The sequence below is a fragment of the Panthera leo genome, chromosome B2 (assembly GCF_018350215.1).
Source record: "Panthera leo isolate Ple1 chromosome B2, P.leo_Ple1_pat1.1, whole genome shotgun sequence".
In the NCBI taxonomy this organism is placed as follows: domain Eukaryota; kingdom Metazoa; phylum Chordata; class Mammalia; order Carnivora; family Felidae; genus Panthera; species Panthera leo.
Genome location: NC_056683.1, coordinates 52,342,708 through 52,357,407, shown reverse-complemented (window position 1 = coordinate 52,357,407; position 14,700 = coordinate 52,342,708). Strand labels below are relative to the sequence as shown.

The following is a 14,700-nucleotide window of genomic DNA, read 5'->3' as shown; positions in this document are numbered from 1 at the left end:
GCAACCAACTCTTGATTTCAGCTCAGGTCATGATCTCATGGTTCATGAAATTGAGCCCTGAATGGGGCTCTGTGCTGATGGTGTGGAACTGCTTAGGCTTCTCTCTTTCCCTCTCTCTGCCCCTCCCCTTTGCACTCTCTCTCAAAATAAATTTTAAGAAACTAAAAAAAGAAAGAAAATCTATGTACATGTATTGGAAAGCTCAATATCATTAAGAAAATACAAAGGCAGGGGCAGACTGGGTGGCTCAGGTCATGATCTCCCGTTCATGAGTTCAAGCCCCAGGTCAGGCTCTGTGCTGACAGCTCAGAGCCTGGACACTTCTTGGGATTCTATGTCCCCTTTTCTCTCTGCCCCTGTCCCCACCCCCATCTCTCTCTCTCTCTCAAAAATAAAGATTAAAAAAATTTTAAAACAATGCAAAGGCAAATGTCTGGTGGCAAGTGAAGAGCGGGGAATGGAGGACTGCTGAGTGGAGGAGGGCACCAAGGGGTGGGGCAGGCAGGTAAGAACCCGCCTGTCCTAGGAAAAGTAGCAGGAGGCAGGAACACACATGAGCTGAGGCTCCTTGTACCTCGCATATGTCCCAGTAGAGTTTATTTACAAAACACAAATTCAAATATGCAATTATTAACAACTTCAAGATGATGTATGCAGAACATGAAGCCCCAATCTCAGGACCCTTCTGAACACAGAGCCTTGTGTGATTGCACTGGCTACATGCCCATGAGACTAGCCCTACTGATACCCATGTATACCCATACAATGTAATTTTATTAGCTTACTGGGCCTGAGAAATTTTAGTATCTTGGTGATTCTCATCTTCGGTCAAGATTGAGAACCACTGTCCTGGGCAATATCACACATGTGTGTGTATACAAGTTATGTATCTGGCATGTGTTTATCAGTATGTGGGTGGTTACCTCTGAGTTGGGGGAGAAAGGATGTGATATGAAGTGAAACTTTAAATTTAAAAAAAAATTTTAATGATTATTTATTTTTAAGAGAAGGAGAGAGAGAGAGTACAAGCAGGGGAGGGGCAGAGAGACAGGGAGACACAGAATCTGAAGCCGACTTCAGGCTCCAAGCTGTCAGCACAGAGCCTGACCCAGGGCTGGAACTCATGAGGTGTGAGATCATAACCCGAGCTGAAGTCAGATGCTTAACAGAATGAGCCACGCAGGTGACCAGAACTTAATTTTTTTTTTTTTTTTTTAAATAACGGCAATGCTTTATACATTAAATTGAATTGTAGATTCAATTATTTTTCGTACTTGTATTTTAAAAATTCTTTCCCAAATTATATTTTTTATTCAGGTATAACATACAGTGTTATGTTAGTTTCAGGTGTGCAATGTAATGATTCACAATTCTATACATTACTCAGTGCTCATCACCACAAGTATACTCTTAATCCCCTTCAGCTATTTTACCATCTACCTCCTCACTGGCAACCATAAGTTTGTTCTCTATTTTTAAGAATATGTTTTTTTATTATACTTTTTATTTGGTAACTATTAATCAGTTTTAAAAAATGTCTTTTATAGCAATGGAAATTATCCAGTTGAAGAACGCTTGACTATTCAAGAAATGATTAAAAAGATTTCCTTCTTTACATAACCCAGATAACACATAGCAGGGCCAAGATCTGAACCTGAGCCTACAATATATCAGATCATCACTTTGCCATATAAGACTATGAATTCATGATAATTTTAAGAGGTATGTCTATTAGTGAATACTCACATACTAATACAAACATCTGATTTAAGCAACAAAACTTCCACTTGCCAGTACTAAAAAAGGCAGGTGTTTTGGGCAAAGAATATGTATATGGAAAGAAATAGAGCATTTCCAACAAATCACTGAACAAATGCTCATCATCACTTATAATAAAAATTCAAATTAAAAATTAAGAGTTTTCTAAGAATGTAATTGGAATAAACTTCTTTTTCCAGTTTCTACCAAATTTAAAAACATAAAAATCCTATGGTTTAGTAACCTCACCGTTTGAAATATATTCTGTTGAAATGCCAACTAAAATGTGCAATAACATTTATCACAGCAATCAATGCCTATGGTGATAAACAATCACATTCCATCTAAATGTCTCCATTAATAGTTATAGATAAAATAAATTATGGTATACACACATGCATGCATGCGTGCATATACACCATAGGATACTATTCAAACTTTAAAAAGAATAAAGTCATCACATATGCACACACTTTCAAATGGGCCCACGATATATATTTAAGTTAAAAAGCAGGTTGTAAACCAGCATGTGTGGTTTGATTACATTAAAAATATGTGTATGTGTGTGTCAGTGTAAGAGAGGCATCTGTTTGAGTGTATAGAATGCATTCAAGTTATGTATGTATTACAAGAAAAAAGATTCCAAAAAAATGTACACCAAATGTCTTAACCTTGACCCTCTCTAAACAATGGGATTGGGGGGAGGAATTTATTTTTTTTCTGTAGACTTTAAATTTTTTTAAGCTTGTATTATATCCGTATTGCTATGCTTTCCATTCCCTGTAGGATTTAACAGAGAAAGGTAGTCTCTTTGCATTGAAAAAAAATTTTTTTTTCAATGCTTATTTATTTTTGAGAGACAGAGAGAGACAGAGCATTGAGTAGGGAAGGGGCAGAGAGAGAGGGAGACACAGAATTCAAAGTAGGCTCCAGGCTCTGAGCTGTCAGCACAGAGTCCGACATGGGGCTCAAACCCACGAACCGTGAGATCATGACCTGGGCTGAAGTCAGACGCCCAACCAACTGAGCCACCCAGGCGCCCCTCTTTTTATTTTTTAAAAATCATTATTCAAAAAGAAAAAAAAAACTTAGTCTTTAGGGGCAGAATAGGGATTGTCCAAATCCTTTTTAGATGACTGTGGGTGCATTAAATAAGCCAACTTTGAGCAAGGCAAAAAGAGAATGCTCCTGTCCACGCCAGGTACACTCATACCTATGGACTGAACCTTTCAGTTTAACAAGGAAACACAACAGTGCTCCTTTAACTCTTTCCACTTCTGCAGGCCTCTGTCTTAACCAATTCCTCCCTGCTCCATGTTTCCCACAGCTCTCCCAGCTCTAGCTGCCACCAATTTGCTCTCTGTTGCAAGATATGAGAGAAAAGTAAGTCTGTATGGATTCAAAGATGAGTAAGTAGGTAAGAGGAAGTTAGTGGCCAAATATACAATTTGTTCAGGATGCTCATTTGCCTGAGCATCTCATCTGGTCCTGCATGCAGGAATGGAGGACGCAGAAACACACTCTGCAGCGTGTTTTTGAAGCTTTGTTCTCATACCAGAACTAGGAGGTTCCAAGTGAGAGGGCTTTGGAGCATACTAAACAGACACAAGCTTGTTGTCTTCACCATTTCACAAGTAGAAGAACATACTGGCTCTGAGCCAGGGTTTGGATCCTGAGTCTACCTCACCCAGCTTGGGTATAGAGCCCTGAGCAAGCCATTTCATCTCTTAGCTTCTTTTTCCTCACGTGGGAAACCAAGAAAATAATAGTATCTGGCTAATTGAATTGTTAAGACTAAATGAGAAAATGTGACCAAAAATAAGCATTCAATAAATGCTAGGCACTCTATAATTATTTGTAATTATTATGAGTGCCTTGGATACATCAATGCCGATTATTTCTAGATGAATTTATGCTCCAAGTAAATGTTTTTTAAACTTCAGAGAACAACACATTAGTTAGTCATGAAATCATTTTTAGTGGGTCACAGTCAGAATTGAAAAAAAAATTAAAATGGAATAGAATAATAATAATATGTTGTTGTTTTTTTTTTAAATAGAAGGCATTGCACATAAAAAGTTAATGTAACATGCACTGCTTACTGTGGTGAGAAGTCAAATGAGTTTGAAAAATCACGTTTCTGAGCCAACCAAAGGTGACAGACAAAATCTTCCCTAAGTGCTCACTCAGTCCTACTCAGTTCTGCTTTCAGGTAGAGTGAGCAGAGGCTCCAGAACGTTGGACATGAGCTGCTCTGATGGATGATTTTGATAATGCATAAGCCCGCTGTAGTTATCTGGGCAGTCAGGAGGCAATGGTTAGAGAAACAGTCCATTAAAAAATGTCGTTGTGCTCCTTCTCAAGTATATGGGGCAAGGGAGAAAGGTTTATTAGAGCTAGCCCGGCCTAAGGACTCAGTTCTTGTTTATGTTTGAAACTTTTCCTATGAATTCAAGAACTGTGATGGAAAGCCTTGAAATTTCCTTTAACTCTACAAACCTATCACTTGAAATTCCTACCTTCAGTAGGTAATGTTTGAAAAGAAAATCTACTAAATTTGGTCTGATCAGGGGAGTGAAGAAAGTCAAAGAGTTTCGAATTTTCATTTTTCCAAAACATTATATAGTACTTCCATGTTTCTGGATTTTTTTAAATGTCCATTTCTGCTGTTGCTCTACAAATGGTTTTGTTGTGGACAGGTTATAGCACCTAAACATGATGCAAGTCAAATACAATAATAATTAAAAACACATGGGTGAAAACCGGGCTCAAAACTAAAATTACATTGTCAGCACTGGCATTTTTAGGGAGATTATGCCCAAAGAACTAAGCTATCCCTAACCTGTAGGATCTTGCATTATTTTACTGGATGTCACTTAATATCCATGGTAAGTGCCATGGTAATGTAGCTGTACATATTTCTGTTGGTTTAAATTATTGTATTTGGTATTTTCCTCTGTAATATTTTGAGCCATTTGTTGTTAAGTACATTTAGTCCCAAGAGTTAGCCACCTAATATTAATAGGAGAAGATTATTTACAGAATATGACTCAACACATATAATGCTACAATTTTCCACTTTGTACCATGATTTCAATTGAAGTACGTATATCATCCTAATTATAGAAATTGAAGAAATTCCACAGAGACCTCTGTTGGAATGAAAACCATATACTCTGAGTTGTATCTCTATCACCTAATACACATCAAATCACAATTCTGATCATATTAGCTAATGTGTATCTCTTTAGTATCTAAGAAAAAAATTTAACAAATTTAAAAAAATGTGTGTATATACATAGAGTTATAGGTATAGATATATACATATCTTTATCTGTCAAATATACATATATATAAATATAAAGATTTGGCTTGCAGTGAAACAATCAACATCTATTATTTTCTCCTGGGAATGGTATCTGTAGGTTTGGTGGTTATAATGAGGGGCTTATGGGGATATTTCAAGACATGAACAATTTTAAGGACTAACCCAGAAGATGGATAATAGAGAAGCCTTGATTTAGTATGTGATCATATTCTTGGATTTTTTTTATAAGACTCATATATATATATATATCCCTGTCAACCACCTGCCCATTCTGATACTCTGGATAAATTAAATTCCTAAATCTCCGTTTTCTTATTCCTAAAATTGAGTAAATAATACCTTTAGAAAATGTGTTTTCATCCTGTTATTACAGTTAATCAGCAGACATGTTAAAGATCAAGAGTAGAAAAACTAAATCCAAGAGTAAATATTTCATGGAGGTTGGGACAGTCATATAATAGATTATTAAATTAATGATCCTCTGATGAATCCAACCTTAAATATATACATCCTTGTATAGTTCCCTCTCACAGTGACTCAGAGCCTGGCCATGTGACTTTCTCTGTCCAATGAGACGTTAGCAAATATGACAGAAGCAGACAATTGATAAGTATATGCACATAGGGGCTTAGCTGCTAGGTATGCTGTCAACATGTAAGATTCCAGGGTCGACTGCTAAAGAGAAGAACCATATATCCCAGCCAGTAGCGCTTGCTAAACACCATCTTGGACTATCCAGCCTCAGCTGAGTCACTCAATGACAGTAGCTACTTGAGTGGACCCCAAGCAAGGCCATCAGGAGAACCACCCAACTAAGCCCATTGTGCAGAACTGTGAGCAAATAAATGGTTATTTCAAGCCACTACATTTTGGGGTTGTTATTCACAATAGATACCTGATATTTTCAGTAATGTGGTAAGAGAAACCTTTCATGCTAATGATATTAAAATCAGTAAATGAAAACTAGGAGTGACCAATCATATACATTAAAAAACATATACCACTCACATGTAAATGAATAAAACAGCAAGTACACAAAACAATCAAAAAATATATTTTAAAATAGAAAAGCAAACATAAGCCTGCCTTTGTTAAATTTCCTATGCTGGACTAGTACTTTGTGCTGCATAGACAAAAAAAAAAAAAAAACATGTATAATTTACTGACTATGCAGAACTTACTGAAACATGATCTTCTATGAAGCATATGTTGGAAAATCTTGCACAAAGATTCTTCACTTTGTGTGATGGTCCTACAGGTGCACTGCACTTGAAGAACTGTCCCCAAGATCCCAATGTAAGCTGCTTTGCAGTCATCACTCCCTGAGCAAGTGAGATCCTGCTTGCTTAAGGTACTGATGCAAAACTCATCTTCATGGCACTTTTTAGTCACTTGCTGCCAGCATTTCCACTGAAATGTTCTATAGCGCCTCCTAGAAAGAATCAAGAAATGGAATTGATCTGAATGATATTTCACAATAATATGTGGAGCTGCCTCACCTAATGAAAGACTGACATAAAACAAAAAGCCCTCCAAATGCCGGTATATAGCTGAAAACAAACTTGGTATGTTCAAGCATCCCAAAAGAGACTGTAAAAGAAGAGAAATCTTGTGAATTATTTTCCTTTTGTGATGAAAGAGGCTAAGTTTAGGATTTCCTGGATGAATCATCTTTCATTACTAATTTTATTTCCATGGGTGATGGTGAGCAGTATGAACTACTTGGTGGATTTATTCGCAATATTCTTGAAGCAGAATGTGCTTTTGTGGCTAACATTTGGTCACTGTCTCTTACCAAGTTATTTCATATAAGGCTCTTGACCTTTCCAGCCAATTTTCCTACAGGATGGGAAGTACTGTACTCTTTATTAATATTTCTAAGCAGACTAATTAGAACTTATAAAATATTTTGAGCTTCTCTAGCAAGAGCTAATTGAAAAAAAACATTAATTTATTTAATGACTGAGAATCCATTATAACCATATCTATTCATAACTTTTCTATGTATTTGATTCTTGCTGTTGTAGCTTGGAATAAAAGTCTAGATAATGAACAACAATTTGACTTTTAAAATGTTCACAGAAAGAATATATTCTCAGTGGAACCAAGGATATTAATCTTCCTACTTAATATTGATCACCTAAAATTACTTCTTACCCTTTTGTGAATAGGTCACCATCAAACATGCATGAAAATCTTCTGAGTAAATGACATTTATCTTGAGCTTATTTGTCCACAATGTGATACTCTGCTTAAATCCATAACTATTTTTAATAATTTCATATTTTAAGTAACCTTAAAGGAATCAGCTTTTTAATGTAATGGCAAAAATTTTTAGTATCTATTAAAATTTATATTTAAAAAAATCCTACAAATTTTTTGAGCCAGCAGAATATGTTCCTTTAGTTCAATTAAAGGTTATCTAGAAATGTCATGTAACTATAAGGAATTTATATTTGTACCTAGGTGTCATTTTTTCATTTTTAAATATATATTTTGCTACATTTAAGTTGTAGGAGTTATCTACTCATAGAAGTTATTTCATTCAGAAAATTAGTTGTGATATTCTGCACAAATGCTGAATTAAAGGATATCTTAAAATTAAAAAATGATACAATTAGTACACATTACCTATATGAGTTAAATATGGCAAAAAATTATATGACAGAAATTCTTTTCCAGGTTTAAATGTTTTCATGTACAGTGTTTCATTACCCTTATTTTCTTCATATACTGCAGTTTTCTATTATTTTGTTCAAACAGTTGTTTAAAAGTATTTTTTGAAATGGAATTATTTTGTTTTCATTTTTGCTATTGATTTCTGGTTACATTGCAAAATGTAAGAGAATGCAGTTGGTATCATTTCTGCACATGGAATGTATTACATTTGCCTTTGTGACCTAATATAACGTCAAATTTTGTATTACATGGCACTTAAAATAAGTGTATACATAGTAGAGGTTTGCTTTTAAAAAATAAGTCGAGGGGCGCCTGGGTGGCTTGGTCGGTTGAGCGTCCGACTTCGGCTCAGGTCATGATCTCACGGTCCGTGAGTTCGAGCCCCGCGTCGGGCTCTGTGCTGACAGCTCAGAGCCTGGAGCCTGTTTCGGATTCTGTGTCTCCCTCTCTCTCTGCCCCTCCCCTGTTCATGCTCTGTCTCTCTCTGTCTCAAAAATAAATAAACGTTAAAAAAAAAAATTTTTTTAAATAAGTCGAATTTTTTTAAGAAAATACTTTTTTCACTACTTTCTTGAATCATACATATGAAACTATAGTGTACTATAATTTTCTGTAAGCTCATAAACATATATAATTGGCAAAACAGGGAGCCTGGGTGACTTAGTCAGTTATGCGGTCCACTTTGGCTCAGGTAATGATCTCCTGTTTCTTGAGCTTGAGCCCTGCATTGGGTTCTGTGCTCACAGTTGAGAGCCTGGAGCTGCTTTCAATTCTGTGTCTCCCTCTCTTTCTCTCCTCCTCCCCTACTCCACTCTGTGCCTCTCTTTAAAAAATAAACATTAAAAAAATTGTAATTGGCGAAACATAATCTCATCCCCCAGGATACATCTATTGGACAAAATGAGTTGAAAAATAGTCTTTATACTGCCTTCTTTGGCCTTTTCAAATAAATAAAGGAGTTTCAAAACCTAATATCTATTAAAGAATCTGGAACGGGGACAGAAATTTTATTTTAAAACCCAAATGCTCTCCTCTCCCCAAGTACAGGCTCTTCAACAACAACAACAACAACAACAACGACAACGACAACAACAACAACAACAAAAGGCAGATAAAAGACAACACTCTCACTGAAGGGGTAGTTTATCATGTGGAGTTTTTCATCTGAATTACATTAAGTTAACATAAATGCTAGAAATCTTCCTAAGGCAAAATTTGCTTGAGAAAATGACAGGATTTGTCTTTTCACCTTGACTACTCATATTGCATCATATTTCCATCACCTCTATAAAATATTCATTATGGGACTATTTACACATGGTGAAAAGAAATCTAGACTACAACAGTTCTTACTCTCTGAATTAATCCATGAAAGACAGACATTATATAAGAAAAGACACATATATGTACATTAAAAATCATAAAAATTGCAAGATATGCAATTGCATAATTGCATGATATTCAAAGGTGGAGGGAAACGAGATGACGTCTTTTAAGTGCCTCTAGTTTTGCAGACCGTGCACCAAGCATTTTGGAGTGGTGGTTAAATACAGGAGTCCTTTTGGAGAAAAATTACCAACTTTGTACCAATCAGTCTGAAAAGGGATTGATGCCCAGATGAGTTGAATTCAGGAATGTGTACATCAGAATCCGTCATGGGGCTCCTCAAGGATTGTAATAGCAGTCCCATCACTTGCCAGTAAAATACTTAATTTGATAGGGAAGCTAAGATATATTGTGTTCTGAAAATTAAATGCAAATAACTTTAAGATAATAAGGAAGTATACCTAGGATCTTGGCATTGGAATTAAGTAAAGCTGGATACCCATTCATGGAGACATCTGATATTTTTACAGGAATTGTTTAAAAAAAGTTTTCCTGGCTATGAAGATATTAGTTTTCATTATTTGTATAGGTAGATGATTAACAGGTAGATGTAAATATTCTATTTGTGATATGATAAAAAGGATAATCAAACATTTTTATCATATTTCACTGATTTTAGGAGATACCATTATCTTATTACAACTGAAATAACTTATTGGAAATTAAATTGTTGTTTTAATTTAATAAATATTTTCTTGTCTTTGAGCTTAAGGCTCATTCCAAAGATTTTAGAAATACTAAAATGTGTAAAAAATTACATCTTAGAATCAATGAACTATAATATTTCACTGAATGAGGACTTTTGAGATAGGAGTTTAAAAAATCTAAATTGCATTGTAAAAAAATTTTTTGTCATGGATTTTTTATTCACTCAAGAGATCGCCTTAATAAACCTCAAAATAACTGATAAACTTTTGTAAAACGAGATCCTCAAATAAGACTTTCTTAAAAACTTTGGCAATCTATGGTGGTAAGTTGACACAAAAAACGATGTCAATGTTCTGGCACTCTGCTTAGATATTTACTCCTTATGTTACAGAATGTGTGTTGCAGAAAAGCACCTGTCTTTTTCGACAAATATTTAGGAGATCTGGAGTTATTCTGAAAGTTTGAATGGCAGAGTAAAGGAGTGTAATTAAAAGGCTAAAGAAAGCAGTTTGCCAAGAATCAGTCCTTTCAGGAAATTGATAATAAATCTTTTAGCTCATTTGCCAATGGGTAAGGCAAGGTGACAAATGTGACAATCCTTGCTCTGAGCTATCACACACTAGACTACTCTTCTACGTTAAATGTATATTTTGACCTTTAAATGATTTTGCTGTTTATGGAGTTTTATTTATTTAAATGAAATTAAACAAAAAAGTCCTTGCTAGAAGGCACTGGGCAAATTGCTATGAAGAATTATTCCAAAAAGAAGCACAAGACAAATCCAAACATGATATGATTTAATGCTGGTTGTGAAATAAAGCTCCGTTAACATGGTAACAGCAGTGTTACAAATTATTTTGATTCATCAAATTTATTTAGTATTCTTCTTTCCTGGATTTTCTTACTCATCCAAAGAGGTCCAATTAACTGCAGATTTCTTACCGTATAAAAGATAAATTCATCTTGAATATACAAGGAAATGTGTTAATGAAGACTGTAGTGAGGAAAAGAAAAAATCCAGTGTTGAATTAGATTTATGGTTCCCGGGAGTAATTACCTGGAAAGACTCAGACTAGTCTCAACCAGCAGCAAGAGTGGAAGTTGTAATAAGCGAGCCAGATCATTCATACTTCTGCTCAAAATCCTCCAGAACCTGTCCATTTTACTGGGAGTCTAAATCAAGTCCTTAGTATCCCTCTGGGCCCTAGGAGACCTAGGCAGGCCTGCCCCACATCCAGTTAAATGCTTAACTGCAGCTCATCTTGCTGTCCCCCCATACATGCTCTCCCCTCACTGCTTTTTGAACAGGCCCAGTTTTTCCCACAGCACTGGCTGGTCTGTTTGGTATCCCTGTTTTCAGATGCTTGCTGAGAGAGGCTCATTCCTCCACTTCCTTAAGTCTGGTAAAATGGTCCTTACTGGGACCACCCTGTTCACATTGCAACTCTTTCTGCCCATTCACAATCTCATTCTGTTTTCCCTCTTGGGGTGCTAATCTCCAGAATACTCATTACCTTTTAATATAATATACATTTTCGTTATTTATTATCTCTCTTCCCCCACTGGAATATAAGATCCGTGGGACAAGTATTTTTGTCTTTTGTACACTGATGCCTAGAGTAGAAGTAGATGCTTGATAATTATTTATTTGAATAAACAAATAAGTGACTAACATTACTCCTTTGGAAATCAAGGGTGTGAGGTTGGGAAGAGGAGAATGGGTACATTTCTGACCTCATGGTGTACATATGTGCTGGGGATGTCCAGACTAGGCTCAAGCTACCTTCTCCTTCCTAATCTCCAGCCTAGGAGAGAAAGACTAATTTTGAAGTTTGAAGAGTCACCTTGTCAAAACTCTCTGACATTTAGCAGGCTTTTGTAATCATAGCAAAAACCAAATTAAACTGACATGTAAGTCTGTTTATTTATTCATTAGTCTAACTTGAATGTCTAATTTTAATAATGCTATTTCATGGGTACCAAATCTTGACATACTGAATTTTCTTATTCTGAAAATATATTCTGCATGTGAATTTCAAAATGGATGCTACACATGTACCACAGATTCAAAAATATGAATTGTCTGGCTTTGTTTACATCATGTTGGATGACGGTGGGAACTGTAGCTAATGTAATGAGATCAAGTGTTAGGACTGGACTGTAACAAATAAGGTGCCGAAATAAGAAAGTAAGGTATGCGTGTTTTTACTCACCTGCATAATTCATCATTTCGGCAGCTGTGAATTACATTGAGGCAAGTAGGGGGTGGAACTATGTTCACAGCACATGGCTTGCTGTGAAGAGCTTCTTTGGACTGCTGACAAGGTATATCAGATGGAGCACAGTCACAAAAAGCCAACATCTGGGCAATGTTAAAAGGCATACTTTGATAGAAGAACCGTATGGCTGCTTGGCAGTGTTTCACATCACATAGATTTCCATTTGCTGAGCAAGCTTTAAGGTAAGGGGCCAACTGTGCGTTACAGACCACATCCCCTACGCACGCCTCTGCCACTTCCAAACAGGACTGGATCCCTTTGATTCCTGAAAGCAAGGATATGTCCAGGTCATGGAAAAGTAAACATAAACCTGTACCTACAGAACCTGCAAAACACTATAAGAAGTCTATGAGCAACACACAATGGTGTAACAATGTGCTACTTTGGGCACACAGTATGTGTGTGGTTTTGTTTTGTTTTGTTTTGTTTTGTTTTGTTTTTAAGAGTTGGTATGAATTTACTGAGGCTTGAGTAGTGGGCTATTTGAATCATCCTTCATTTATAATGGATACGTATTGTGATCCAGAAGTGATGGGAAGTGTGTAGAGCCAGAACAGAGTGGAAAAAAAAAATTATTGAGTCCAAGTTTCTCAAATGTAAACAATAAATCTTCAGAAATTGCATGTGAGGTACATAGCTTATGGTGAGTTCATAGGCTCAAATCAAAATGATTTTTGTTCGTTCTGTTGTGCTTTTTATTTTGGGTGAAAATATTGACTAAAGGTTCTGCCTGGATACATAGTTATTCTAGCAAAGAAAGATGTTCAAGTTCTGGAAAACACAGATACATGTGAGTGCCCCCTGCCACCAGACACATACACACAAAAACAGTTAGCCTCAAACAATTTATGTGATCAAAATACCAGTGAAATTTAACCCAGATCTAGTTTTTAGTTTTAATTGTAAAGTATTCCTCAGCATAACTGTAAATAGAGGATGGATGGGGAGGCAAGTTGCTTTGACACATGAGTGAAACAAACATAAATGTTGTTGCATTTTGCAATATTAGACTAGTAAAAAGCCACACAATTTATTTTGTATTGGCATATCTTTAAGAAAGCTGGAAGCCATGCTTAAAATCATACTGTCTAGTATTTGCAATACAGATGGAAAGTACAATATTTAAACATTACCATTATAGGGAAGAGTGGTCAGATTCCACTTGGGTTGATTATCCTCTTTCATGTTATCTAGAAGGAAAACAAAGAGACCATTTCATTAGTGAATGATTTTTTTTAATTTAATAGAAGTATGCAGGCTACATTTATAAATGAATAATCAAGCAAAAATAAATACAAGCCAATGGAACACTTATTTAAGACTTGATACTCAAAATTAGTAGGTGTAGATGAAGAAAAATCAACCCCCAAAGTATCATTCAAGTGAGTTAAACAGCCCTCTCTGAGGATTCAGTTACTTGAAGATTTAAACAAATGCTAACGACCAGGCCATGTGCACTGAAGTAAACAAAGGATCTGGGAAAAAGAACAGAAGGAATATTGTCTGAATCAAAAAAATTCTTCCCAGCAGGGTCTTAATTAAATTGAAATGCAATTTAAAAATGATTTCCACCTCTGATTATCTTAATCTCTTAGAGAGTTCCTAGGAATTATAATCATAGAGTTATAGAAGTGCATTGCTAGACGTCAACTCAGTGGCCAGCTACTTCTAAACTCTTTCTTTCAAGAAGCATTGGTTGAGGGGCGCCTGGGTGGCTCAGTTGGTTGAGCGTCCAACTTCAGCTCAGGTCACGATCTCACAGTCCGTGAGTTCGAGCCCCGCATCAGGCTCTGGGCTGATGGCTCAGAGCCTGGAGCCTGCTTCCGATTCTGTGTCTCCCTCTCTCTCTGCCCCTCCCCCGTTCATGCTCTGTCTCTCTCTGTCCCAAAAATAAATAAATGTTAAAAAAAAATTAAAAAAAAAAAAAAAAAAAAGAAGCATTGGTTGAGTCCCTACTATGTACCAGGTACTATACTGAAGACACCAATGTGTAGTCCCTATCATGAAGCATTCACAGCTTGGTATGGAATATAGACATATAAAGAAAAATCCAAACAAAACATAAGGAGCACTAATATACATATGCATAAAGCGATAAGGGAATAGTATGGTCAGATTTGCATTTTAAAATAAAAGTTCAGAAGCACCTGGGTAGCTCATTCAGTTTAGTGTCTGACTCTTGATTTCGGTTCAGGTCATGATCTCATGGTTTGTGGGTCTGAGCCCTGTGTGGGGTTCCACACTGTCAGTGCAGAGCCTGCTTGGGATTCTTTCTCTCTCCCTTTCTCTCTTCCCTTCCCCTGCTCTTCCTCTCTCTCAAAATAAATAAACTTAAAAAAAATAATGACTTCTGTTATTGCGTTGCGTCTTTCCAGGCTCCTTGTATTGTTCCATCTGTTCTCACTATATGTGCTTTCTCCTTTTTATACCAATAAAACCTCAGCTCACGAATCACAGTGCTTCTAGATCCACCCTCCTGTGTCACTGAGGAAGCCTGGAATGTTCCCTCTTCTGCTCCATTATTCCATATTGAGCAAAATCCCAATAAGTGAACCTCAGAGAGTCATACAGCTTTTACAACAGATATAAAAGTCTAGGCTAGACTTCCATCTCTGCTTTGGC

General features: G+C 36.2%; 1 protein-coding gene across 1 annotated transcript in view; it reads right to left on the bottom strand.

Annotated features, from left to right (window-relative positions):
• GFRAL (GDNF family receptor alpha like) overlaps positions 1–14,700 on the bottom strand; it is a 65,704-nt gene that overhangs the window by 26,146 nt on the left and 24,858 nt on the right. Inside the window, exons 4-6 of the mRNA XM_042937328.1 lie at positions 13,212–13,268; positions 12,013–12,343; positions 6,268–6,518 (exon numbers count right to left, since the gene is read on the bottom strand). Of these exons, the coding sequence (XP_042793262.1) occupies positions 6,268–6,518; positions 12,013–12,343; positions 13,212–13,268 (639 nt within the window). The remainder of the gene's footprint in view (positions 1–6,267; positions 6,519–12,012; positions 12,344–13,211; positions 13,269–14,700) is intronic.